This window comes from Nomascus leucogenys, chromosome 10 (assembly GCF_006542625.1).
Source record: "Nomascus leucogenys isolate Asia chromosome 10, Asia_NLE_v1, whole genome shotgun sequence".
Taxonomy (NCBI): Eukaryota; Metazoa; Chordata; class Mammalia; order Primates; family Hylobatidae; genus Nomascus; species Nomascus leucogenys.
The window spans coordinates 79,285,901-79,313,846 of NC_044390.1; the positions used below are offsets into that span (position 1 = coordinate 79,285,901).

The 27,946-nt window shown below is 45.1% G+C and overlaps 1 protein-coding gene across 3 annotated transcripts; it reads left to right on the plus strand.

Moving 5' to 3' along the window:
• Positions 1–28: 28 nt before the first annotated feature.
• Positions 29–27,611, plus strand: TRAFD1 (TRAF-type zinc finger domain containing 1). 3 transcript variants are annotated; one of them, XM_003274409.3, is made up of 12 exons: positions 29–146; positions 5,172–5,230; positions 9,428–9,563; positions 9,703–9,756; positions 14,717–15,122; positions 15,992–16,198; positions 19,671–19,747; positions 21,755–21,985; positions 23,427–23,547; positions 25,815–26,154; positions 26,441–26,513; positions 26,748–27,611. In XM_003274409.3, the coding sequence occupies exons 2-12, from the start codon at positions 5,184–5,186 to the stop codon at positions 26,802–26,804; spliced, it is 1,749 nt and encodes a 582-aa protein (XP_003274457.2). In that variant the 5' UTR covers positions 29–146; positions 5,172–5,183; the 3' UTR covers positions 26,805–27,611. The 3 variants fall into 3 exon arrangements, with proteins under 3 accessions (XP_003274457.2, XP_030677290.1, XP_003274458.2); XM_003274410.3 differs by having other exon boundaries at positions 73–677; XM_030821430.1 differs by lacking the exon at positions 15,992–16,198.
• Positions 27,612–27,946: the final 335 nt, after the last annotated feature.

Consider the following 27,946-nt stretch of genomic DNA (forward strand, 5'->3'; position numbering starts at 1 on the left):
CCGCCCCTGGCCAATGGGCGCGCTCCTCCGCGATGGGCGGAAGTGGTGAGGCAGCTCTGAGGGCCGTTGTTCAGTGCGGGGTCTGACAGAGGAGGCTCCGTGTCTGCAGCTAGTGTGTCAACTCAGCGTTTCTCCTCTCGTCCCTGGTGAGGTGTAGCGTCGGCACGCGGCTGGAGATCCCCTGTGGCCTCCAGTTTAGGAAGGGTCCAGCATCCCAAGGGAGGGGTGTGTGGGCGAGGGGTCTCTGGGCCCGGGGTCTCGGCTGTGAGGAGAGGCTGCCCGCGCGGCGGCATCTTAGGCACCTGGAGGAGGCCGCGCTTTCTCCTCAGGGAACCGGCGCTTTGGCAGCTCCCGGCGACGCCGCCCCCTTCGCGGCCTAGGTTGGTCTGGGGAGCCGGGAAGCGGGCGTCGTCCGCAGCGCCGCTGTGGCCACCGCGTCCCGGGCGGAGCTGGGCTCGGTGCCGGCCTGGGCCTAGAGCCCGAGCCTCGAGCTGCCGGCGTGGGGGGTCGCAAGTGGCCTAATGCGGCCTCGAGGCCGAAGGACCCGAGTCTGAACTCGCACTCCGACCTACTGGTGCTGCGGAAAACTCAGGTGACCTTCCGCTTTCGCAGCCTGTAAAGTGGGGACCAAGACTTTCACCTCTTAGGATTGTAGTCGGGATTAAAAGATTTTCCCGGTAAGCGTTTGGCAACTGCTATTATTTGAGAAGCCGCTTACTTTTTCACTCCCCATCACCGACCTTCCTGGGGAAGGGGGCGATTGGAAACTGCCTTGGGGTATCTGGACCTGGCAGTGGAAGCTCCGCCGCCTCGGGCAGAGGGACGGTCCCCTCTGCGGACCAGAGAGATCTAGCTGACCCCGAACAGGCTCCTTATAAGCTTGAAGACTTTTTTCTGTGCCTCAACTCTTCCGTGCATTCGCCCGTTTCCTTGACCCTTTGAAGTACTGTCAGTCCTCTGCCTGAAGAATCTGAGGCCCAGAGAGGTTAAATCTGGCAGAACCAGCCAGAACTTGACCCCCAGAGGGGGACCCCTGCAGGCCACCCCCAGTCTCCTTGCATCTAGAAAAGCAAGCACCTGCTACATCTGAGCTCTGGCCTTAGAGTTGGCCACTTAGTGGGCTGGAATAGAGCACACCTGAAATCAGTCGGACAGTCTTCCCTAGTTGTCATTTCATATCAGAGTGAATATCTTTTTTTTTTTTTTTTTTTTTTTTGAGATGGAGTCACCTTCTGTTGTTCAGGTTGGAGTGAAAGTGGCGAGATCTCAGCTCACTGCAGCCTCCGCCTCCTGGATTTAAGTGATTCTCTTGCCTCAGCCTCCTGAGTAGCTGGGATACAGACGCCCGTCACCGCGCCCAACTAATTTTTGTATTTTTAGTAGAGACTTGGTTTTGCCATGTTGGCCAGGCAGGTCTCGAACCCCAGACCTCCAGTGATCCGCCCACCTCGCCCTCCCAAAGTGCTGGGATTACAGGCGTGAGCTGCTGCGCCCAGCCCAGAATGGGTGTCTTGAATTATATCATTCCCTAGTTTAAAGCCCTTCAGTGGTTTACCATTGAGCTTGGAATCGAATCCAATATTCTCTGTCTTACATGACAAGAGCTTCTTGAGTCATTTCCCTTTTTTATTATGCTCTTCCAGATCTGCCTTTACTTTCTCTTTCATTGCTTTTAGGCCTTTTGCCCTTCCCACTGCCTGGGTGGATTTTCTCCCATTCCCATCCTCCATCTTTGTCTTTTCATGGTTGGCTCTTGTACTTCAGTTCTTAATTTAAATGTCATCTCCCCAGAAAGTTCTTCCCTGACCACTCTTATCTACCTAAAGTAGATTTGCCTCTACTCCACCCCCATTTGTCAGTATACTTCTCCATCACAATACTCACCTTAAGTTTTATGTATTTTTTGCTTATTGTTTTTCTCTACCACTAAATTGCTTTATCAGACACTATATTTCCTTATTTTGTAAAGTATTTTTAGTGCCAGGGCACAGTGGCACACAGTATGGTCTTCTTTTTCTTTGAGACAGGGTCTCACTCTGTCACCCAGGCTGGAGTGCAGTGGTGTGATCACAACTCACTCACTGTAACCTCGACCTCCTGGGCTCAAGCCTCCCAAGTAGCTGAGATTACAGGCATGTGCCACAATACCCACCTAATTTTTTTTTTTTTTTTTGAGACGGAGTCTTGCTCTGTCGCCCAGGCTGGAGTGCAGTGGTGCAATCTCGGCTCACTGCAAGCTCTTTTTAGTAGAGACTGGGTTTCACCATGTTAGCCAGGATGGTCTCGATCTCCTGACCTCATGATCCGCCTGTCTCGGCTTCCCAAAGTGCTGGGATTACAGGCATGAGCCACCGCGCCCAGCTGCTTATTTTTTATAGAGACAGGGTCTTACTATGTTTCCTGGCTGGCCTTGAACTCCTGAGCTCAAGTGATCCACCCACCCCAGCCTTCCAGAGTGCTGGGATTACAGGTATGAGACACTGCACCTAGCCCACAGTATTGTCCTTTTTTTTTTTATTTTTATTTTTTTTGAGACAGAGTCTCACTCTGATGCCCAGGCTGGAATGCAGTGGTGTGATCCTGGCTTACTGCAACCTCCACCTCCCGGGTTCAAGCAATTCTGCATCAGCCTCCCTAGTAGCTGGGACTACAGGCACCCGGCTAATTTTTTTATTTTTAGTAGAGAGGCATTTTGCCATGTTGGCCAGGCTGGTCTTGCACTCCTGACCTCAAGTGATCCGCCCACCTCAGCCTCCCAAAGTGCTGGGATTACAGGCATGAGCCACTCGACCCAGCCCCAAAGTATTGTCTTAATTAAGCATGTTGAACAAGTGACTAAATACATGTTTGGAAAAGTGGCAACTCGCTTGATAATGCCAAAACCATTGAAGAATCCTACTGGGGGCAGGATTTAAGACCATTTTTGTATCATGGAAAGGAATAATCTAAACTAAACAATGGTAGTAAAGTTGCCAGTGCTTTGCTTTCTGCATTGACATCTTGTTTAAAAAGCAGGAGAAACTTTATAGTGAAGAAATTTGGCAGACACCGTATCAACTATGTGATCGTGGTTTACATCAATAGTAAAATAAGACTGTTGACATCATGTACCTTCTGATACAAGGCACTGAGATGAGCACAACATGATTTCTATGGTGTTCTTGCCAAAAATGTATAACCTGAATTTAATCATGAGAAAATATCAGACAAACCCAAATTGAAGGACATTATATAAAATAACTAGTTGGCTGGGTATGGTGGCTCATGCCTGTAATCCTAGCACTTTGGGAGGCCGAGGCTGGCTGGTGGATCATATGAGGTCAGGAGTTAGTGACCAGCCTGGTCAACATGGTGAAACCCCGTCTCTACTAAAAATACAAAAATTAGCTGGGCATGGTGGCACACACCTGTGGTCCCAGCTACTCAGGAGGCTGAGGTGGAGGTTGCAGGGAGCCGAGATCGCACCACTGCACTCCAGCCTAGGCAGCAGAGTGAGACTCTGTTTAAAAAAAAAAAAAAAAAAAAAAGGCCAGTATGCTTAACAAGGTCATGAAAGAGAGGGAAAAATACAAAAATTAGCTGGGCATGGTGGCGCACACCTGTGGTCCCAGCTACTCAGGAGGCTGAGGTGGAGGTTGCAGGGAGCCGAGATCGCACCACTGCACTCCAGCCTAGGCAGCAGAGTGAGACTCTGTTTAAAAAAAAAAAAAAAAAAAAAAAAAGCCAGTATGCTTAACAAGGTCATGAAAGAGAAGGAAAGACTGAACTCTCCCAGATCAAAGGAGATTAAGTACAAGTAATAGCTAAATGCAATGTGTGATCCTAGATTGAATGCTGAACCAGAAAAAGGGTGGGACGGTGATTTTGGGATGGTAATTTTTTTTTTTTTGAGACAGGGTCTCTCACTCTGTCACCCAGGCTAGGGTGCAGTGGTACAATCACTGCTCACTGAAGCCTTGACCTCCTGGGCTTAAGTGATCTTCCCATCTCAGCCTTCTGAGTAGTTGGGACCACAGGTGTGTGCCACCACGTCTGGCTAATTTTTAAATTGTTTGTAGAGAAGGGGTTTCACCATGTTGCCCAGGCTGATCTTAAACTCCTGGGTTCAAGCGATCCTCCCAGCTCAGCCTCCCAAAGTTCTGGGAGTACAGGCATGAGCCCCTATGCCTGGCTTGTTGGTGAAATTTGAATAAATTCTGTAGATTAGTTACTAGTATTGTATTAGTGTTAATTTCCTCTATTTGATAATTTTACTATTGTTATGATGCTTTTAGGGTAATTGGATGAAGTCTATAAGGGATGTTATTTTTATTTATTTATTTATTTTTGTGACGGTGTCTCTGTCACCAGTTTGGAGTGCAGTGGCATGATCTCGGCTCACTGCAACTTCTGACTCCCTGGTTGAAGCGATTCTCCTGCCTCAGCCTCGCGAGTAGCTGAGATTACAGGCATGCACCACCACACCCAGCTAATTTTTGTATTTTTAGTGGAGATGGGGGTTTCACCATATTGGCTAGGATGGTCTCGATCTCCTGACCTTCTGATCCGCCTGCCTCGGCTTCCCTAAGTGCTGGGATTACAGGTATGAGCCGCCGCGCCTGGCCAGGATGTTGTTCTTATTATTTTTGAGACAGGGTCTCACTCTGTCACCCAGGCTGGAATGCAGTGGCATGATCATGGCTCTCTGCAGCCTTGAACTCCCAGGCTTAAGCATTCCTCTTGCACATTCCTCCTGCCTCAGCCTCTCGAGTAGCTGGGACTACAGGCACACATCACCATGCCTGGGTAATTTTTTTTTTTTTTTTGTATTTTTTGTAGACATGAGGTTTCCCCATGTTGTGGCCAGGTTGGTCTTAAACTCCTGGGCTCAAGTGATCCGTCCACCTTGGCCTCCCAAAGTACTGAGATTACAGGCATGAGCGACTGTACCCAGCCTAGTAAAAGTATTTTATTATTTTTATTTTTTAAAAGTCCCTTATCCAATAAAATTATTTTAAATTGAAAATTTTAAAATAAGAAAATCCCAAGGGGCTGGATATTGAATACAATGCTTTAACATGCAGGTTTGGGTGACATTTTCTGTATACTAGTTTTTTATTTTGTTTTTTTTGCATGTCATCTTTAAAGCAGAAATGAAAGAGAAAGTTCATGTCTTCCTTTGTGGTTTTTAGGAAGAGCTAAAGATGGCTGAATTTCTAGATGACCAGGAAACTCGACTGTGTGACAACTGGTAAGACATTAAATCTAAGAAATGTTAGTGGAATGAGGACAGTCAAGCTTAATCACTATCATTTCCTGATTTAAAAACTCTTAGTGAAGACTGGCACAGTCTCGAGTTAAGCTTTCTATTTTGGTGTTTATAACTCACATGAATTACAAGAAAGAGCATCTCTTTCCTGATGAAATGAAACTGGTTGTAAAGTTAATAATCAGCTGGTTCCTGTTGGGGATTTCCTAAGAACTTATCTTGGTATCTTGGTGCTATACAAGTGCTCTTACTGTAAGCTGACAAAAAAAGCAAAGCAGAACTGTCTGCTATGTTTATTACTTTATTTTCCTTCACTGGGTACTTCTTTGACAATGTGCTATGTTCACCTTAGCAAACTGTGGTAGAAAGAGATGTGGAATAAGGAAAATAATTTGACTCATTGGTGGAATATTTGAGCCAAATAACATTTTTGTCATCGTTGTTGTCTTTTTCTTTCTTCTCAGCCTAACTTTGGCAGAATTAGCATATAATTAGAGCAACAGCTGGTTACAATATTCTTTACCTGCTTGGAATTAAGATTTCATTTCATTGTAGGTGTCTTGCCATATTGTAGGGTATTTCTGCTATGCCACTATCACTTTCTACCATTTCATAAATTATTTTAGTTTTGTTTGGGTTTTATATGTATAGCTACTGAAACAGAGTAATCAGTGGAACAAATAATCAAAAGAAAACATGATTTTGTAAGAAAACAGACACATTGGTTTTTAGCATTAGTTAAGATACACCTGTTTTATCAGTCCACTCTAATTAGGAGGAATCTGAAGCCTAGGACAATATATAAATAACTGTGCTAAGAGAGTTAAAGGGTGAGTTAATGGAAAGCTAGTGAAAAACAATGCTATTCAAAGCCAAAGAAATTAAAGAAAAAAGCAGATTAGCATAGAAGGCTGACTGAACCTGTAAAGAATTAATTTCTGGCTGTTTGTGTTTAGTGTTTGGAAAGCTCTTGGGAATTTTTCTGGAAGCTTTGGTTTGCCTTTCAGCTATTTCTATCTAAATGAAATTTCACCTCTAATTTGCTAGCCCTTCTTTGAGACTTTTAGCAGTTTTATTTAGATACAGAATTGTGTGCTCATTTATCTCACTTAAAACATCTTCATTTTATCCAAAGATAGGAAGTAAGCATATTAGTATTTCGTCTGGTTGGAATGTTTGGTAGGAATATGTTGGCAGTTAAATTTTAAAAGAAAAAAACCCAGCAGGCAACTGTTTTATGTAATTGTTACAACTATATTTTTTATTTCAGCATTTCCTAAGAGGTGAATATGTGGAATAGTAAATGCTTTGTGGTCTTACTTGACAGCTGCTTTTGATTCTTGTTGCTTCATATTATGATGGTGTGGTCCTTAATATTTTTTGTTTTAGTTCTAAAGTTTTAGGGGCCTTGTGTATGTAGTATGTCAACAAGTTATCCTGAACAGCCTTGTAAAGTAAACGCTAGACATTTAGTGTCTCCATATTTACCATTAAAATAAAAATTACTGCCAAAATTATGAAAAAGGAACCCAGGTTTTCTACACCCTAAGCAGTAATTACTGGCTTTAATTTTCTTGGCATTTGTACATACATGATTTACAATCACAATATAACATTGCTTCTTTCACTTTGTTGGTGTACTATATGTAACTTAGCTATTCCTTTCTTGTTTAGGTATTTTTAATGACTTTCATTTTTTACCATTCTGTGATACTGTAATGAAAACATTCATACATGATCCCAAGAGTAGGATTATTGTGTTGCAGAGTATATAATTTTATGGTCCTAGAAATGCATTTTCAGACTGTTTTTAGGCAGTTTATACTACCACCAGTAATGTATTAAAGTATTGGTTTCACGACATCTTTAAAAAGTTGGGATGTATTATTTTAACTAAATTAATTCAAAATGAGTAGTTTCCTTAAAAAGCTAGAAATGTGAGAGAAATATGGGAAGTTAAATCTGTCAGTAATTTACCTCTTTATCCATTTGAGTTTTCTTCCCATCTCTCATAGTTGATTGTTCTGTCACCTTCCAGTGCTGCTTTGAGAGCTACCTTGGGGTCCCTAGCTTGATAATTCCACCACTGGATGAAAATGAATTTACACTTCCTTGGTGTCTTGGTCTTTCAGTTTGGAAGAATGACTATAGCTGGAGGCACATCGTTTCTCCTACTTTGAAATGTTTCTTAGACAATGTCTGAATATTAAAGGTTATTAGAAGAGAAATAAGCTATTTATAATTTAATATGGGAGAGAGTTCTTCTAGTATTCAGCTTTAGAGGCAAAATATGATATTAAATAATGTGTTTTATGACTATCTGTATTGATCCTGTTCAGTATTTTATTTTTCTGAATTATCGTTATAGGTACCTTCTTTAATGTAGTTTTTAGCTGGTGAAATTGGAATTTTACAATGGTCCTATCCAAATAAGTAAAAGTAAGGCCTTTGAATAGAATGTACCTTTAGTTCAAATATATGTATAATCTTTTCATGTTTAAATGGTCTTACTCTTTCATGTAAGATTATCACTTTACCTCCTTAATTTGTATAGCTTAGATATGATCTTTGGGCCACTAAACTAAGTGAGAAAGGCAAAAATGAAGTGGAGAGACCAGACTGGTGGAGGAAGGGGTTCAGGATTTCATTTTTGTACAGCTTTACAGTGAAGTTGCTAGCAACCCAGCCAGAGAGCATGTTCCTGTAGTCAGGAAGCATCCAGCCTGCTTTGAAAGTCATGTGAGGCATACAGGAGACAATTTCCCCTTCCCCTTTGACTATCTGAAAGCTGGTGTCTTCTCTTTTTGGTTTGACTTTTCATGGAATAAAATCCAATGAAATTAAACTACTTAAGACTGAGGGAAAATCAGTGGTAGGGTGTTTTTTCACTTGTTTTTGTTGTTGTTTTGGTTTGTTTTCTGTTTTAAAATAATCCTGGAGCATATCACTCTGCTTTGGGACATGGATAGTTTTGGAATAGCCTAGCTCCACTCTTATTGGCATCTGACTTTATGTTGTGATCAGCTCTGACTTTGAGAAAGTAAGCCTGAGCTTTTAGAGGTAGTAGTGCATAGCACCGGTAACTCAGAATGTTGCACAGAAGAGTCAGCCTTCAGGATTTAGTTCTTTTTTTTTTTTTTTTTCTTGATACGGAATCTCGCTGTCCCCGAGGCTGGAGTACAGTGGCATGATCTCAGCTTTCTGCAACCTCCGCCTCCCAGGTTCAAGTGATTCTCCTGCCTCAGCCTCCCGAGTAGTTGGGGTTACAGGCACCTGCCACCACACCTGGTGAATTTTTTATATTTTTGGTAGAAGCGGGGTTTCACCATGTTAGCTAGGCTGGTCTTGAACTCCTAACTTCAAGTGATCTGCCTGCCTCAGCCTCCCAATGTGCTGGGATTACTACTGCACCTGGAAAGGATTTAGTTTTTTTTTTTTTTTTTTTTTTTTTTTTGAGACAGAGTTTCGCTCTTGTTGCCCAGGCTGGAGTGCAATGGCACGATCTAGGCTCACTGCATCCTCCGACTCGTGGGTTCAAGCGATTCTCCTGCCTCAGCCTCCTGAGTAGCTGAGATTACAGGCATGTGCCACCACACCTGGCTAATTTTGTATTTTTAGTAGAGACGGGGTTTCTCCATTTGGTCAGGCTGGTCTTGAACTCCTGACCTCAGGTGATCTGCCCGCCTCGGCCTCTCAAAGTGCTGGGATTACAGGCGTGAGCCACTGTACCCGGCCAGTTTTTTTTTTTTTTTTTTTTTTTTTTTTTTTTTTATGGCAACCTCTGCCTCCTGGGTTCAAGCGATTCTCCTGCCTCAGCCTCCCGAGTGGCTGGGATTACAGGTGCCCGCCATCACGCCTGGCTAATTTTTGTATTTTTGGTAGAGATGGGGTTTCACCATGTTGGCCAGGTTGGTCTCGAACACCTGACCTCAGGTGATCCGCCTGCCTTGGCTTCCCAAAGTGCTGAGATTACAGGCATGAGCCACCGTGCCTGGCCAGGATTTAGTTCTTGAAAAGCAGGAATGGTAATAGTCATGAGTTTGTAGGCTAGGTATTCACTAAAGATAAATAATGGAGACTAAAGATTGGACAGGACAGATTTCCATGTGATGCCACTGTGCAAGAAAAGGCATAGATTAGTCAGTAATGCTTGCCTTTTTCTTTGGTCTGTTTCTGTAGCAAAAAAGAAATTCCTGTGTTTAACTTTACCATCCATGAGATCCACTGTCAAAGGAACATTGGTATGTGTCCTATCTGCAAGGAACCATTTCCCAAATCTGACATGGAGACTCACATGGCTGCAGAACACTGTCAGGTGAGCCACCAAGTACCCAAATGTTTATACATGTGTTATACTTGCTGTTGTTCATAAATGTATTCTGTTTGCTATTGTGCAATAGCAAATGAGCATATTGTCACAATGCCAATTTATTGATTCTCACTTCTTACTCTAGGTGACCTGCAAATGTAACAAGAAGTTGGAGAAGAGGCTGTTAAAGAAGCATGAGGTTAGTCCATGGAGTGAGTTACCGTGGGCCCAGTCCTGCTGAGATTACAGACCCACATGCAGAGCAGAAAGCCAGTCTGGTTGAGTGTTAGTTCTCCACGAGCTCACATGCATACTGTTTCTCAAAGCCTGTTTGAGGCCTTGACTATGTGACTGCTGCCAGATTTGGCTACCTGGCTGTTGGAACTCCTTTGTGTATGTTGAGACTCACGAAGTCTCTCCCTTTGGAACTGAGTCTGTCATTTCTGCTGGGGTTTGGTTATTGGCAGCCTCACTGAATATGAAGCCAGCCCTAGAGTTGCCAGTGTGGGATAACCTCTTTAGCACACAGCCTGCCTTACAAGCTGTCATTTCATTTTAAATTCTTTTTTTTTTTTTTGAGACGGAGTCTTATTCTGTTGCCCAGGCTGGAGTGCAGTGGTGTGATCTCGGCTCACTGCAACCTCTGCCTCCCAGGTTCAAGCAATTCTCCTGCCTCGGCCTCCCGAGTAGCTGGGATTACAGGTGCCCTGCCACCACTCCCGGCTAATTATTAGTAGAGATGGGATTTCACCATGTTGGCCTGACCTTGTGATCTGCCTGTCTCAGCCTCCCAAAGTGCTGGGATTACAGGCGTGAGCCACCACACCTGGCTTCATTTTAAATTCTTGAACACCTGGATAACATGCTATTTAACCTAAGAAATTCCTCAGCATTTGCTGAGAGAGAATAGAGTATCATTTGCTCGCTAGTTGAGATAAAACTGGCCGAACGTGTTTTTTTTTTTTTTTTTTTTTTTTTAATACAGACAGGGTCAGCTGGGCATGGTGGCTCATGCCTGTAATCCCAGCACTTTGAGAGGCGGAGGTGGGCAGATCACTTGAGGTCGGGAGTTTGAGACCAGCCTGGCCAACATGGTGAAACCCTGTCTCTATTAAAAATACAATGATTAGCTGGGCGTGGAGGTGTGTGCTACTTGGGAGGCTGAGACACGAGAATCGCTTGAACCCGGAAGGCAGAGGTTGCAGTGAGCCGAGGCCGCGTCACCGCACTCCAGCCTGGATGACAGGGTGAGACTACGTCTCAAAAAAAAAAAAAAAAACCCCAAAAATAGAGACAGGTGTTGTCTCTATTGCTGTGTTGCACAGGTTGGTCTTGAACTCCTGGGCTCAAGTGGTCCTCCTGCCTTAGCCTCCCAAAGTGCTAGGATTACAGGCATGAGCCACTGTACTCAGCCCGAAGTTTTTTTGTTTTTTTTTTTTTGAGATGGAGTCTTGTTCCTGTCTTGCAGGCTGGAATGCGGTGGCGCAATCTTGGCTCACTGCAACCTCCATCTCCCAGGTTCAAGCGATTCTCCTTCCTCAGCCTTCCGAGTAGCTGGGATTACAGGCGTGCTCCACCATGCCTGGCTAATTTTTTTTGTATTTTTAGTAGAGACAGGATTTTGCCATGTTGGCTAGGGTGATCTTGAACTCCTGACCTCAGGTTGATACACCCGCCTTGGCCTCTCAAAGTGCTAGGATTAAAGGCGTGAGCCACCGTGCCCGGTCATTTTTTTTTTTTTTTTAATTAAAAACCTTTTTTAAGAGACAGAGTCTCACTCTGTCACCCAGGCTAGCATGCAATGGCATGATCATAACTCACTGCAGCCTCGAATTCCTGGGCTCAAATGATCTACCTGCATAGGTGGTACTACAGGTATAGGCCTCTATGCCTGGCTACTTTTATTTATTTTTGTTTTTCATAGAGTTGGGGTCTTGCTATGTTGCCCAGGCTAGTCTCGAACTCTTGGCCTCAAGTGATCCTCCCTTCTTGGCTTTCCCAAGTGCTGAGATTACAGGCGTGAACTATGGCACCTGGCCAAAACTGGCCAACATTGAATGAGTATGTTAATTCACCAATTTAAAAATCCAGCCAGCGGTGGCTGACGCCTGTAATCCCAGCACTTTGGGAGGCTGAGGTGGGTGGATCACAGGGTCAGGAGTTCGAGACCAGCCTGGCCAATATGGTGAAACCCCGTCCCTACTAAAAATACAAAAATTAGCTGGGCATGGAGACACGTGTCTGAAATCCCAGCTACTCAGAAGGCTGAGGCAGGAGAATTGCTTGAACCTGGGAGGGAGAGGTTGCAGTGAGCCGAGATCGTGCCATTGCACTCTGGCCTGGGTGACAGGGTGAGACTCCATCTAAAATAAACAAAAAAAACTGGCTCACCTTGTTTTCAAGTGTTGACATAAACTAACAGTCAAAAGCACCACTCAATCTTTTATAACGCAAGTGAAATCAGTGCTGTGCCCCTTCAAGGAGCCATGTGACAGTTTGTTCAGTTGAGCACAAGTTCCTTGCAGGAACAGTTGCTGGCAGAAGGGCTGTGTCTACAGCCCATGTGGAACCAAGGACAGTTTTCCCATTCAGTAGGGAGCATCCTTCAGCCTTGATCTTCATTTCTAGGCCGGGCGCGGTGGCTCACAGCTGTAATCCCAGCACTTTGGGAGGCTGAGGCGGGCGGATCACAAGGTCAGGAGATCAAGACCATCCTGGCTAACATGGTGAAACCCCGTTTCTACTAAAAATACAAAAAATTAGCCAGGCATGGTGGCGGGCGCCTGTAGTCCCAGCTACTCGGGAGGCTGAGGCAGGAGAATGGCATGAACCCGGGAGGCGGAGCTTGCAGTGAGCCGAGATTGCGCCACTGTACTTCAGTCAGGGCGACAGAGCGAGACTCCTTCTAAGAAAATAAATAAATAAAAAAAAATAAATAAATAAAAATCCAAAGAGCTGTTTATATGGTAGTTATATAAGAATGGATATACATATGTAAAAATTCACCAAGGTATATACTTAAAGATTTGTGCATTTCATTCTGTGTGCCTCAAACTGTAACAACTTGATTTTATTAATTTATAATTAAATTACCCTTAAAGGTAATTCATGGCGGGCTACAGTGACTCATGCCTGTAATCCTAGCACTTTGGGAGGCCAAGGCGAGAAGATTGCTTAAACCAAGGAGTTCAAGACCAGTCTAGGCAATATCGTGAGACCCCTATCTCTACAAAAAACTAAAAAATTAGTTGGGAATGGTGGTCTGTTCCTGTAGTCCCAATTGCTCAAGGGGCTGAGGTACAATATTGTTTGAGCCTGGAGGTTGAGGCTGCAGTGAGCCCTGTTTGTGCCACTGCATTCCAGCCTGGGCGACAAAGTGTGACCCTGTTTCAAAAAAATAAAAATAAAAAGGTAGGCCAGGTGCAGTGACTCAGCCTGTAATCCCAGCACTTTCGGAGGCGGAGGTGGGCAGGTCACTTGAGGTCAGGAGTTCAAGACCAGCCTGGTCAACATGGTGAAACGCTGTCTCTACTAAAAATACAGAAATTAGCCAGGCATGGTGCTGCATGCCTGTAATTCCAGCTACTCGGGAGGCTGAGGCAGGATAATTGCTTGAACCTGTGAGGCAGAGGTTTCAGTGAGCCAAGATCACGCCGCTGTACTCCAGCCTGGGTGACACTGAGATCCTGTCTCAAAAAAAAAAAGAAAAATTAAAATTAAGAAATAAAATTTGATACCATGTAGATATAATGCCAATTCAGAAAGTTTTTTTTCAAAAGCTTTTTTTTTTTTTTTTCCACTCTGTCACCTAGGCTGGAGTGCAGTGGTGTGATCCCAGCTCACTGCAACTTCCGCCTCCCAGGTTCAAGCAGTTCTCCTGCCTCAGCCTCCCGAGTAGCTGGGACTACAGGTGAATGCCACCACACCCTGCTAATTTTTGTATTTTTTGTAGAGTGGGGTTTTACCATGTTGGTCAGGCTGGTCTTGAACTCCTGACTTCAGGTGATCCGCCTGCCTTGGCCTCCCAAAGTGCTGGGATTACAGGCGTGGGCCACTGCCCGGGCCCCAAAGTTCTTTTATTAGATAAATAACACAGATTTGCCAGGAGTAGTGGCTCACACCACTTGAGGCTGGGAGTTTTGAGAACAACTTGGCTAACGTGGTGAAACCCCTTCGGTGCTAAAAATACAAAAAAATTAGCTGGGTGTGGTGGCACACACCTGTGGTCCCAAGCAACTCAGGAAGCGGAGGCACAAGAATTGTTTGAACCCGAGAGGTGGAGGTTGCAGTGAGCCGAGATTGCACCATGCACTCCATGCACACCACTCTACCACTGGGCGATAGCAATACTTTCTCAAAAAATAATAATAAATAAAAAATAAAGCCTGTGCTAAATACAAATATGAAGGTTAGAGAAACCTGTGTCTTTCTAAAGTGCAGTTTCTTTTCCTCATTATTAGGTACTTAAGACTGAATTGGAGGCCGGGCGCGGTGGCTCAAGCCTGTAATCCCAGCACTTTGGGAGGCCGAGGCGGGCGGATCATGAGGTCAGAAGTTCAAGACCAGCCTGGCCAACATAGTGAAACCCCGTCTCTACTAAAAATACAAAAAATTAGCCGGGTGTGGTGGTGTGCGCCTGTAATCCCAGCTACTCAGGAGACTGAGGCAGGAGAATCGTGTGAACCCGGGAGGCAGAGGTTGCAGTGGGCCAAGATTGCACCATTGCACTCCAGCCTGGGTGACAGTGCAAGACACTGTTTCAAAAAAAAAAAAAAAAAAAAAAAACTGAATTGGAGTAGTTGGTAGGGGACAGGGACGTTGGAGCTTTGACAAACATCTGAATTGCTATGATTCTTGTTATTTGCTCCTGGGCTTCTCTGGCTGGTTTTAGATTACTTAGTAATGTGTACACAAAACAATATGATAGGGTGGCTGAGTAGTGGGCTCCCTCTAATATTTTATTTTCCTTTATAGAACATTGTGGCAGGAACAAAAGGGGAAGCTGTGACTCTTAAATAATTAAATACATTAAAAAATGGCAGGAGAATCAAGGGTTGGAAGAAAAGATTGCAGTAGATACTCTTGGCTTTCCTTGCCCTATAGTAAAACACACCTCTCCTAGATATGCATATTAACTGCCTCATTCCTCTGTTTTGTAGGAGACTGAGTGCCCTTTGCGGCTTGCTGTCTGTCAGCACTGTGATTTAGAACTTTGCATTCTCAAACTGAAGGAACATGAAGATTATTGTGGTGCCCGGACGGAATTATGTGGCAACTGTGGTCGCAATGTCCTTGTGAAAGATCTGAAGACTCACCCTGAAGTTTGTGGGAGAGAGGGGGAGGAAAAGAGAAATGAGGTTGCCATACCTCCTAATGCATATGATGAAGCTTGGGGTCAGGATGGAATCTGGATTGCATCCCAACTCCTCAGACAAATTGAGGCTCTGGACCCACCCATGAGGCTGCCGCGAAGGCCCCTGAGAGCCTTTGAATCAGATGTTTTCCACAATAGAACTACCAACCAAAGGAACATTACAGCCCAGGTTTTAATTCAGAATAATCTGTGTGAGTTGTGCTTGCGATTAGGGAACTAGAATGGTATCAAAATCCCAAGGCAAATGGGAACAGGGCTTTGGGGCCAGATAGATCTTGATTATAGAAACCTGACTGTAGCTGAGTAACACTGGGAAGAATACCTCGCTTTCCTATAAAATGGAAATAACCTCCATTGGATTATAGTTAGGGTTCATAATGGTGAGGATGATGACAGTGTTGTAAATAGCCAACACTTATACAGATTGAGTATCCCTTATCCAAAATACTTGGGGCCAGAAGTGTTTTGGCTTTTGAAGTATTTGCATTATATATACTGGATGAGCATCTCAAATCTGAGAATCTGAAATCCAAAATGTTCCAGTGAGCATTTTCTTTGAGAGCCATATTGATCCCCAAAAAGTTTCAAATTTTGGATTTTTGGATTGGTATGCTCAACCTGTATCTTATTTCCCTTAGGCATTTGCAAAGTGCTTTATATGTATTAACTCATTTAATTCTCTCATTATTCGAAGGTAGGTAAATTTGAAGGTAGAACTGAGATTTGAATTCAGATAATCTGACCTCGTGCTTTAAACCATTCTACTATAATTCAGAAAATAAGTATAAAATGTTTAGCACAGTGCCTGTCTCGTAATTATGACTCAGTAATATTGCTTAATAATAGTTAGAATAATAATGGAGCCTTTTCACATGGCAGACTTTAATGTTCAGAGTTAGGAGACCCAGAGGGTGAAGAGAGCTGGTTGAGCATGGTCATTTTTGTTCCTACCCAGATGCCTGTAAACCTTGACTATTTGCTAGGCATGGACTTGAGTTGAGGGTGGTAACATTTCTAAGGTATCCTGAATGCTGGTTGGGGTTTTTTTTTTTTTTTTCAGTTGAAGAACGAGAGAGGCAGGAAAGGAATAGAGGCCAACAGCCCCCAAAAGAGGGTGGTGAAGACAGTGCAAACTTGGACTTCATGTTGGCCCTAAGTCTGCAAAATGAAGGCCAAGCCTCCAGTGTGGCAGAGCAGGACTTCTGGAGGGCCATATGTGAGGCCGACCAGTCTCATGGCGGTCCCAGTTCTCTGAGTGACATACAGGGTAGGCTTGCTTATTCTGCACTAGCCTCTTTCTCTACAGTTTTTGTAAGTCTTAGGTTATACAATTCTTATACAATTGAAAGATTTTAATGAAATAGAATTTGCCTTATTCTTTTTCGTTTCTTTTTTCTTTTTTTTTTTTTTTTTTGGGACAGTCTCGCTCTGTCAGCCAGGCTGGAGTGCAATGGCATGACCTCGGCTCACTGCGACCTCTGCCTCCTGGGTTCAAGTGATTCTTGTGCCTCAGCCTCCCGAGTAGCTGGGATTACAGGTGAACGCTTGAACCCAGGAGGCGGAGGTTGCAGTGAGCTGAGATTGTGCCACTGCACTCCATCCTGGTGACAGAGTGACACCTTGTCTCAAAAAAAAAGCTCTAAAGGACATTATTGTACAAGTAGAGAACTTAGATTAAGTTCTCATCCGTATGTCCTTGTGAAAGATCTGAAGACTCACCCTGAAGTTTGTGGGAGAGAGGGGGAGGAAAAGAGAAATGAGGTTGCCATACCTCCTAATGCATATGATGAATCTTGGGGTCAGGATGGAATCTGGATTGCATCCCAACTCCTAAGTCATCCGTATTGTTTACGTAGGAGAAAGCAGTGCCCTTGTTCTTCAAAGACACATGATGAAGTACTTAGGAATAAAATGTTATGTGTTCAAACTTACTCTCAAATAGTTCAGGGGAAAAATACACAAAAGTAATGTGAGGAAATATTAAGCTTTGTGAATATAGATGAGGAGTATTTGGGTATTTGCTATACTATTCTGAACATTTTTTTTTTTGGAGACGGAGTTTCGCTCTTGTTGCCCAGGTTGGAGTGCAATGGCACAATCTCGGCTCATTGCAACCTCTGCCTCCTGGGCTCAAGTGATTCTCCCTGCCTCAACCTCCTGAGTAGCTGGGATTACAGACATGTACCATCACACCTGGCTAATTTTTTTTTTTTTTTTGAGACGGAGTCTCACTCTGTCAGGCAGGCTGGAGTGCAGTGGCACGATCTCGGCTCACTGCAAGCTCCACCTCCCGGGTTCACGCCATTCACCTGCCTCAGTCTCCCGAGTAGCTGGGACTACAGGCGCCTGCCACTACGCCCGGCTAATTTTTTGTATGTTTAGTAAAGACGCGGTTTCACTGTGTTAGCCAGGATGGTCTTGATCTCCTGACCTCGTGATCCGCCTGCCTCGGCCTCCCAAAGTGCTGGGATTACAGGCGTGAGCTACTGCGCCCAGCCATGCCTGGCTAATTTTTTTGTATTATTAGTAGAGATGGGGTTTCACCATGTTGGCCAGGCTGGTCTCAAACTCTTGACCTCAGGCGATCCACCCGCCTCAGCCTCCCAAAGTGCTGGGATTATAGGTGTGAGCCACTGCGCCCAGCCATTCTGGGTAATTTCTTATCGGTCTTCTAGTTTGATTTTTCTCTGTAGTTACTTCTAATCTGTTGTTTAATGTGTCCATTAAGATTTTCACTTTAGTGATTATATATTTCATTTTGAGTTCTGTTTGATCCTTTTCCTCATTGTACCTCCTAATTTTTTTAAATAATCTTTTGTTCCATAGTCATATTACAGTTCCTGCTTTGGTTTTTTTTTTTGGTTTTGTTTTTTGTTTTTTTTTTTTTTTGAGGCAGGATCTTGCTCTGTCACCGAGGCTGGAGTGCAGTGGCGTGATCTCAGCTCACTGCAGCCTCCGCCCCCAGGCCTCAAGTGATCCTCCCACTTCAGTCTCCCATGTAGCTGGGACCACAGGCATGCACCACTACCTATTTTTTTTGTATTTTTAATAGAGATGGTTCCTTACCATGTTGGCCAGGCTAGTAGTCTCGAACTCCTGAGCTCAAGCAATCTGCCCCACCTTGGCCTCCCAAAGGATTGGGATTATAGGCGTTAGCCACTGCGCCCAGCATAGTTGCCTCTTTAACATGTCTTTAAACATGTTAAATATACTTATTTTTCTTTTGTGTCCAAAAATAGCAAAAACTGTTTCTTTGCTATGTTGTTTCTGCTGTCTCCTGTTCATGGAGGCTTGCTATGTGTGTGTGTGAACACCAAGTTTTCTAACATGTTCCTCTGAGAATTTATAAATGCTTCTGGCAGGCACATAGAGATACTACCATTAGGGGTAACTTTAAGCTTTTGGCCTGGACTTTTTTTTTTTTTTCTTGAGACAGAGTCTCCCTCTGTTGCCCAGGCTGGAGTGCAATGGTGCGATCTTGGCTCATTGCAACCTCCGCCTCTGGGGTTCAAGTGATTTCTCCTGCCTCAGCCTCCAGGGTAGCTGGGACTACAGGCTTGTACCACCATGCCTGCCTAATTTTTGTATTTTTAGTAGAGACGAGGTTTTACCATGTCGCTCAGGTTGGTCTGGAACTCCTGACCTCAGGTAATCCACCCACCTTGGCCTCCCAAAGTGCTGGGATTATAGGCGTGAGACAACATGCCCGGCTGGCTTGGACTTTTAAAAAGCATAAACATAGCTGAGCATCATGTCTCATTCCCCCCAACACTTTGGGAGGCTGAGGCGGGAGGTTCATTTGAGCTGAGGAGTTCAAGACCGTCCTGGGCAATAGAGTCAGACTTCATTTCTACACAAAATAAACAAAAACTGGCTAGGCATGGTGGCACACACCTGTAGTCTCAGCTACTGGGTAGGCTGAGATGGGAGGATCTCTTGAGCCTGGGAGATCAAGGCTGCAGTGAGCCAAAATTGCACCAACTGCACTCCAATCTAGGCAACAGAAAAAAAATCACAAATGTGAATTTATGTAAAAATAGAAACATAAAAAACAGAAGCACAGACTGTGACCCCAAACCTATGTAAGGGGCCAAGCTCTAGTTACTCTACTTGGTAGAGACTTTTCTCTCTTTTACCCAGAACTAAAATCTAGATGGGTAGAAGGGTAAATTTCCCTACATCCCCCCATTGTTCACCCTCCCATTTGTTTAGCAGTTTTACTGAGGGTGTTGTGTCTGGGAATCTTGGGTTTAAAATGTATCAATTTGTTCACTTCAGTTACTTTAGTCAGCATTTTTTGGTACTGGGAGGAGTATTCAGGATATTGTTTGCCAGTTTGCTCAGTTTCTTTATCTGTAAAATAAGGATAATGTAGGATCTACTTCGTAAGTTTTTTCTGAGGATTGAAATAGTGTGTGGAAAACACTTAAGATTATTGCCTATGATTATTACACATTTAAATCGCTTCCTTAGAGTAGTGAGTAGCAGGTAAACTACTACTATACTGCTACTCAGGAAATTGGGGTCAAGTACATTTCTTGTTTTGTAATGGAAGTTTTTGCCTAGAGTTTATCTCTTGGATGGGTTCCCTCTGAGAATATACAGCCCCACAAATTGCTATCTATAAGAAACATTAAAGAAAGCCAAACTTCTATATAAGATCCCAAAAAGAGGATAAAAAGTTAAATTCAAGTTTGTTTTTGTTCATCCTGAGTCTCATTGTGTGGCCTAATACCTAGGTGCAGCTGACGAGATCATGTTGCCTTGTGAATTTTGTGAGGAGCTCTACCCAGAGGAACTGCTGATTGACCATCAGGTGTGTTATGAATTACTTGAGGACTTTTAGTAGGATTGTATGCAGGCCATAATTGGTGTTACAGGCCACATGAGGCCTTGAACAAATCATTTTAATACAATGCCCATGATAGGAATAGCAAGTGTTCTTTTCCATGATGTGAGTGGCATACAGATATGAAAACTTAGCCTTGTTCCTTCTTAGAAAAAGTGATGGCAGTGATGTGTGCCTGTAGTCCCAGCTACTCAGGAGGCTGAGGTGGGAGGATTGCTTGAGCCCATGAGTTTAAGGCCAGCCTAGGCAACATAGTGAGACCCCAGCTCTACCAAAATAAAAGGGGGGCAGGGAATGATGCTTATTTCAGCAGACCTAGAAATCTCATGCTAGCAGCCCTTTCATGTGGTAGTGACTGGTGCACATATATCTCCACTACCCGTCTTGTGATCTGGTCTCATCTCATGCCACATTTTGATTTATTGGAGCTGTATTGAAGTCCTTGCATTTTTCTAGAAAGGTCAAGGATGTTTTCTGCACATTACTTTATCTACCTGAAAGGTGTCTGGCCTTCTGCCCCTGTCTCCTTAACACATCCAACAACACAGACCCCTTACTTGTAGAGCTGGTTCAGATGTGACTTTATGGAAGCCATCCTGAGAGGTACTATGAAGGCTAGTTCAGGAACCACACCTGTGTGCTTCTGAAAGTCTGTGCCCACCTCTCTTATGGTTTGTCACTTTATGATGTGGTCTTCTGATCTCCTGTTGGTCTGCACTACTAGGCTGAGTTCCCTGAGGGCAGGTTCTGGGTTTTCCCAGTTTCGGAATCTCTAAATACTTGGTATCTGAAAAGGTGTCAGTTATTTGAATGATTGACTATTCTTGAGCCATTTAGGAATGATGAGCAAATAGCTTTATGTGTTTGAGGATTACCTGATGGAGGGGACTTCTGTTTTTTTTTTTTTTTTTTTGAGACGGAGTCTCACTCTGTCACCTAGGCTGGAGCGCAGTGATGCGATCGGGGATCACTGCAACCTCTGCCTCCAGAGTTCCAGCTGTTCTCCTGCCTTAGCCTCCTGGATAGCTGGGACTACAGGTGCACACCACCATGCCCGGCTAATTTTGTATTTTTCGTAGAGACAGGGTTTCACCGTGTTGGCTAGGCTGGTCTCAAACTCCTAACCTTGTGACCCGCCCACCTCAGCCTCCCAAAGTGCTGAGATTATAGGCGTGAGCCACCACGCCTGGCCTGGAGGGAATTTCTTGTTCTCTCAATACTCTGATTTGGTTTGGCGTAGTCTGGCATTTCCACAACTACTAAGTAGTGCCTGTACTCTGGATGATGGAACTTACTTTCCCCCATAAATGAAATAATATATTATTTGAATACATGTAGTTTTTGTTTTGGGAGTACCATAGAAAATCCATTAATAAAGATAATAAAGAATATTTGTGCCTCTCTTTTACTGTATGGGTGTGGTGGGAAGAACCTTGAATCTTTTCAAATTAATTTAAAAAGAATGAACACACTTAGAAAAACCACAAAAATATTTAAAAGTAAAATGAGTGTTCTATGTGTATTCCTCTTTTTAGTTTCTCTTTCCAATATTAAGCATTTTAAATTTTTTTTTTTTTTTTTTTTTTTTTTTGAGACGGAGTCTCACCCTGTCGCCCAGGCTGGAGTGCAGTGGTGCGATCTCGGCTCACTGCAACCTCTGCCTCCTGGGTTCAAGCAGTTCTCTGCCTCAGCCTCCCAAGTAGCTGGATCATAGGCAAGTGCCACCACGCCCGGCTAATTTTTGTATTTTTAGTAGAGACGGGGTTTCACCATCTTGGCCAGGCTGGTCTTGAACTCCTGACCTTGTGATCCACCTGCCTCGGCCTCCCAAAGTGCTGGGATTACAGGCGTGAGCCACCGCGCCCGGCCAAGCATTGTTAAAATTATATGACTTCTTCTAGAAAATATTTTAGGAATGTAGTTGTTTTCTTAACCTCTGATTTTTGTTTTTAACCTATATTTTTTGAATGACAGACAAGCTGTAACCCTTCACGTGCCTTACCTTCACTCAATACTGGCAGCTCTTCCCCCAGAGGGGTGGAGGAACCTGATGTCATCTTCCAGAACTTCTTGCAACAGGCTGCAAGTAACCAGTTAGACTCTTTGATGGGCCTGAGCAATTCACACCCTGTGGAGGAGAGCATCATCATTCCATGTGAATTCTGTGGGGTACAGCTGGAAGAGGAGGTGCTGTTCCATCACCAGGTAAGGGTCCCTGGAGTCCCTGTCCATGTGGCTCTGTGAGTGAACCTGAGGCTTCCAGAGTTGAGAACACTTCCTTAGCCTTTAAGTTGCATTCCATCCTGACAAGGAATGCACACACTTGGCTTCTGGCCATGTCGTCTTTGTGAGCTGTCTGTGGTAACCAATACCGCAGGCTTTCAGACTTTCCCTCCCTTCGGGCAACTGAAGCCATCTTGTTACTAGCTGAGGACCAAAGAGCCAGGACTCTATTTGAGCAGGTGTGGAAGGAAGCCTTGTCAGAGGGTTTAGATGAGAGTCTCCCTGCTTTTCATCAGGTGGGTTTTTCCCATTGTGGTGGCATTTGAGACTTGCATTCTAGGAGACCTGAGGGTCTACTTCTGGTTTTGTCCTGTGGATGACCCTCACTGGGGCCATCTGTAAGTGAGGGAGTTGGACTAGACAATATGAAGTCATTTTTCAGTATTTACAGTATAGGATTCCAATCTGTTAGTGGAAAAAATGTTTTCTGCCCAATCGTATATGTTATGGGGAGTGAGAGTCAACACTGCAGCTACCATTTCTGTAGTTGATGCCATGCAGCTGTTACTAGAACATTGTACATTTCATTTCTGTAATAAAGACTCCTGCTTTTCAGAGGCCAGGCGCAGTGGCTTATGCCTGTAATCCCAGCACTTTGGGAGGCTGAGGTGGGCAGATCACTTGAGGTCAAAAGTTTGAGACCAGCCTGGCCAACATGGTGCAACCCCATCTCTACTAAAAATACAAAAATTAGCTGGATGTGGTGGCAGGCACCTGTAATCCCAGCTACTCAGGAGGCTGAGGCATGAGAATCACTTGAACCTGGGAGGCAGAGGTTGCAGTGAGCCGAGATCATACCACTGCACTCCAGCCTGGGTGACAGAGTGAGACTCTGTCTCAGAAAAAAAAAAAAGAAAGAAAGAAAAAGACTCTTGCTTTGGGATCAAACAGTAGATAAGTGACTGCTTACCCTCTAGGGCAGACTGAAATAAGCAACCACACAAATAAATACTCTGGTCAGAGTATAGAAATGCTCTTCAGCTGCTCTGAAGGTAGTGAGTTATCTCAGTTGATTGTTCACAGTTACAGATTGAACTCCTTGTTCTACTCTTTTCCCCCTTCTCACTATTGCACTTGAATAGTCTTAAAAAACAAAAAAAAAGAAAGAAATGTTTTTCTGGGCTACAAGACCAGCCCTTCCTGCATCCCTGCACAAATCAGAAAGTGCTTCTGTCAGTGCCTCATGTGCCGATGGGATTGAATGCAACCATTCCAGATGTGTGGTTACTGAAAGTTCCCAGAACTTTCAGAGGTTGTCAAAGTCCCCCTCCAGATGAGGAATACACTGTTGTTCCTCCCATCACATGCTCTTTTCTGGGAATAACTCAATTCAGAGGTACTAATTCTGGTTTTTCTTGTTTAGGACCAGTGTGACCAACGCCCAGCCACAGCAACCAACCATGTGACAGAGGGGATTCCTAGACTGGATTCCCAGCCTCAAGAGACCTCACCAGAGCTGCCCAGGAGGCGTGTCAGACACCAGGGTATTTATTAGCCAGGACTCAGCCAAGGCCACAGGTCTACTACTGGCTCTGGCCTGTTTACCACTTCTCATCCACTGCTCTAACGTGGGGATTACCTGCATCTTGAATTTCCAAACACACTAGGGTCTCATGGGGGACTCCTCTGCAGGTAGTTGTGGTCCCACATTAGACTGAGCTCTCTCAAGTGTGTGATTTTTAGGGTAATGGCTTTGCAGACATCCATGAGATACATGTAGTAGTAAGTGCTTGTAATAAGTTTCTGGTTTCCTGTCTGTGCACTTAGTGGATTATTTGTAGATAATTTGCAGACCTTATGGTAGCTACCTTGGGCCCCCATTTCAAGTTGAAATACACTTAGGGGGCCGGGCGCGGTGGCTCACGCTTGTAATCCCAGCACTTTGGGAGGCCGAGGCGGGCGGATCACGAGGTCAGGAGATTGAGACCACGGTGAAACCCCGTCTCTACTAAAAATACAAAAAATTAGCCGGGCGTGGTGGCGGGTGCCTGTAGTCCCAGCTACTCGGAGAGGCTGAGGCAGGAGAATGGCGTGAACCCGGGAGGCGGAGCTTGCAGTGAGCCGAGATTGTGCCACTGCACTCCAGCCTGGGCGACAGAGCGAGACTCCGTCTCAAAAAAAAAAAAAAAAAAAAAAAAGAAATAACACTTAGGGTACTCAAACCTATTATTATTATTTATTTTTAATTTTTTTGTAGAGACAGAGTCTTGCTCTATCACCTAGGCTGGAGTGCAGTGGCACAATCATAGCTTACCGCAGCCTCAAACTCCTGGGCTCAAGTGATCCTCCCTCCTCAGCTTCCCAAGTAGCTGGGACTACAGGCACACTCTACTACACCCAGCTGATTTTTTTGTATTTGTAGAGATAGGGTCTTGCTCTGTTGCCCAGGGTGATTTCAAACTCTTGGCCTCAAGCAGTCCTCCTGCCCTGGACTCCCAAAGCATTGGGGTTACATGCGTGGGCCACTGTGACTGACCTCAAACTTATTTATTTTATTTTATTTTTTTAGACAGGGTCTCTTTGTCATCCAGGCTGGAGTGCAGTGGCGTGATCACAGCTCACTGCAGTCTCGACCTTTTGAGCTCAAGTGATTCTCCCATCCTTAGCCTCCTGAGTAGCTGGGACTATAGGTAGGCTAGGTGCCCACCAACACACCCAGCTAATTTTTAATTTTTTTGTAGAGTTGGGGTTTTGCCACATTGTCCAGGCTGATCTCGAACTCCTGGGCTCAAGTGTTCCTCCCAGCTCGGCCTCCCAAAGTGTTGGGATTACAGGTGTGAGCCATCACACCCAGCCTCAAACTTATTATTATTACTTAAGAGCATCATGTTTAGGCAAGTAAACTGTTTTTGAAACCTCACCACCACAAAGCCAATTAGAAATTATTTTTTGGCTGGGCATGGTGACTCACGCCTGTAATCCCCGCACTTTAGGAGGCTGAGGTGGGCAGATCACAAGGTTGGGAGTTCAAGACCAGCCTGGCTGATATCATGAAACCCCGTCTCTACTAAAAATACAAAAATTAGCTGGGCGTGGTGGCGGGCGCCAGTAGTCCCAGCTACTTGGTAGGCTGAGGCAGGACAATCACTTGAATCCAGGAGGCAGAGGCTGCAGTGAGCCAAAATCATGCCATTGCACTCCAGTCTGGGCGACAGAGCAAGACTCCATCTCAAAAAAAAAAAAAAAAAAAAATTGTTTTTCAAGGTTTGCTTGCACACTGTTGTTGAACAGTTAGGAGGCTGTCTTTGAGGACTCAGATAATATGTGCAGAATTGATAAAATATCCCCATCTCTGCCCTGGAGATGTGGGTTCCAGCGGCCTTTTGGGGTGAGCAGTTGTCTTTTTTTTTTTTTTTTGAGACAGAGTCTTGCTCTGTCTTGTCCAGGCTGGAGTGCAGTGGCATGATCTTGGCTCACTGCAGCCTTCACCTCCTGGGTTTAAGTGATTCTCCTGGTCTCAGTCTCCTGAGTAGCTGAGACTATAGCCGTGTGCCACCTCACCTGGCTAATTTTGTATTTTTTTTTTTTAGTAGAGATGGGATTTCACCATGTTGGCCAGGCTGGTCTCGGACTCTTGACCTCAGCTGATCCCCCCACCTTGGCCTCCCAAAGTGCTGGGTTTACAGGCATGAGCCACCACGCCTGGCTGAGCAGTTGTCTTCTATCTGGAATCTTTTTGTTCCTGCCCTAAACCTGGCACTATAGCCAGAGCAGGCTTTTTCCTAAAGCTGTTACCATTTTCTCTTCTCAGGAGACCTGTCTTCTGGTTACCCGGATGATATTAAGCAGGAAACAGCTAATGGGCCCACCTCCTGTCTGCCTCCCAGCCGACCCATTAACAATATGACAGCTACCTATAACCAGCTATCGAGATCAACATCAGGCCCCAGACCTGGGTGCCAGCCCAGCCCTCCTCTTGTGCAGAAGCTCAACAACTCAGACAGCCAGGACATCCGGGGGCGGAATCGAAACAGCCAGAATGGGGCCATAGCCCCTGGGCACGTTTCAGTGATTCGCCCTCCTCAAAATCTCTACCCAGAAAACATTGTGCCCTCTTTCTCCTGTGGACCTACAGGGAGATACAGAGCTAGGTAAGAATCAGTAGCCCAGGAATGGGGCTTGGGAGTAGCTGAAGCAAACATGGGGAAAGGCCTGGTTACCCTTGCCGGGCCTGGGGTAAGACTGAGGTCCTTGCATGGTAAGGGGAGGAGTATGGATTTTCCCTGTATTGTTACCTGACTCCAAAAAAATTATTTTGTGGCCCATGGGTTTTTTGGGGTTTGTCTGGTAGCATAGGGCTGCTTCCTGTTCCCTCTGAGTTTGTTGACCTTTGCTCAGGGACACTTTAGGAGCTAGTTTCCAATTGTTTTCTTTCAGTGGTGGGAGTGAAGGTGGCAGGAATTCTGGGGTCACCCCTGCAGCTGCCAACTACCGCAGCAGAACTGCAAAGGTAAGGTGGGCTCCAGCCCAGGATGCTCAGGGGGGACTCAGACATGGTGGGGCTTGTGTGGCTCCTGAAGTTGTAGAAGTTGCTGGGACCAGGCTGGTTGTGGTTCAAAGATTGTTCCTTTGGCTTTTGAGGAGAAGGTTTCTAAGGAAGCAGGACATTTTCAGGGATCCAGGGGAGGAGTAGTGCTCTTTCACTTTTTACGTAAAGCTTCATTTGTGTTGTGTTGTTCACCAGGCAAAGCCCTCCAAGCAACAAGGAGCTGGGGATGCAGAGGAGGAAGAGGAGGAGTAATGGTATCTCCAGAGACTTTACATCGGTTCCTGTATTCTGTGCACAGCAGCACTTGCTGCCGTGCAGGCCCACCTCTCTGGCTCTTTGGGTGGGAGAGATTTTCCAGATTTTAGATTTTTCTAGGTTATGGCCATTTTGTGTCTTTTGAGGTTGTGCTGTGGGGGTTTGAGTTTGAGGGAAGGGAGCAGGGTGGCGGTTGAAGAACGCTTCAGCCTTAGCTGCTACCTTTTGGCAGCAGTGAAATACAAGCTGCAGCCTCGGCTGCCAGAGCTCCCTTTTGACAAGTCGCCACTGCCCCTTGGTGCTGTGTGGTCCCGGTGGAAGGAGGGGAAGATTTTGGAAACCTGTTAGCCACCAGTAAACTGATTCTCTGCCCTGTTGGGGCCTAAATTTGGGGGCTTTTGGGCAACCTCTCCCTGTACTGCCTCTGTCCACACCCAACTGGGCCCCAGGTGTGTGTGAGGCTCTGGTAAGGTGCTCAGGCCACTTGCAATGTCTGTCAGTAACGAGGCTTTTGATGTGTTGAGCTGGAGGTGAGTGGACTGGGGGCTGTGTTTTAAGCTGCTTCCTTGGCATTTGGCATCACTGCCTTCTGTTCCTGGGGGAGCATGGATCTTTTGTCCTCACTGCTTTCTAATGGGGAGGGCTGAGGGCTCCCTGTCCCCACAGGGGTATGTTGGGCTCTGCCCCAGCCCCATGCTTGCTCTGAAAACCAAGTGTCAGAGCCCCTTCCCCTTGTTTTTATGTTACTATTATAATAATTATTAACTTCCTTGTAATAGAAATAAAGTTTGTACTTGGAGTTCAGCTCAGTCTTGTGGTTCCTTCTCCTGTGTGCTTTAGAGACTGCAGGGAGGCCAGGGTGGGCTGGAGTCAGCCCTGGGGTTGGAGGAGGTGAGCAGGGCTGGGCTTTCTCTGGCACTCCAGTAACCCTTGCAGCTCCACCATGAGTCCCTTCTCGGAGTACACAGACATTGAACGTGTAGTGTTTTAAATTGGACTTCTGAGAAAACTGACAGGCTTGCTGCAGCTGCGGTGATGACTGGGGCTAGAATGGGTGCCTCTGACTGAATAGAGAAAAGCAGATTCTTCAAAAGCCTTCATCCTGAGAGGAGTTGAGCCCTAGCAGGATTAGCTGTTAC

Bases quoted from the DNA above. Each gene is read 5' to 3' on its own strand.
- TRAFD1 (XM_003274409.3), top strand. From the start codon at position 5,184: ATGGCTGAATTTCTAGATGACCAGGAAACTCGACTGTGTGACAACTG. The intron at 5,231-9,427 runs GTAAGACATTAA...CTGTTTCTGTAG, and splicing joins ACTCGACTGTGTGACAACTG to CAAAAAAGAAATTCCTGTGT. The intron at 26,514-26,747 runs GTAAGGTGGGCT...GTTGTTCACCAG, and splicing joins ACCGCAGCAGAACTGCAAAG to GCAAAGCCCTCCAAGCAACA.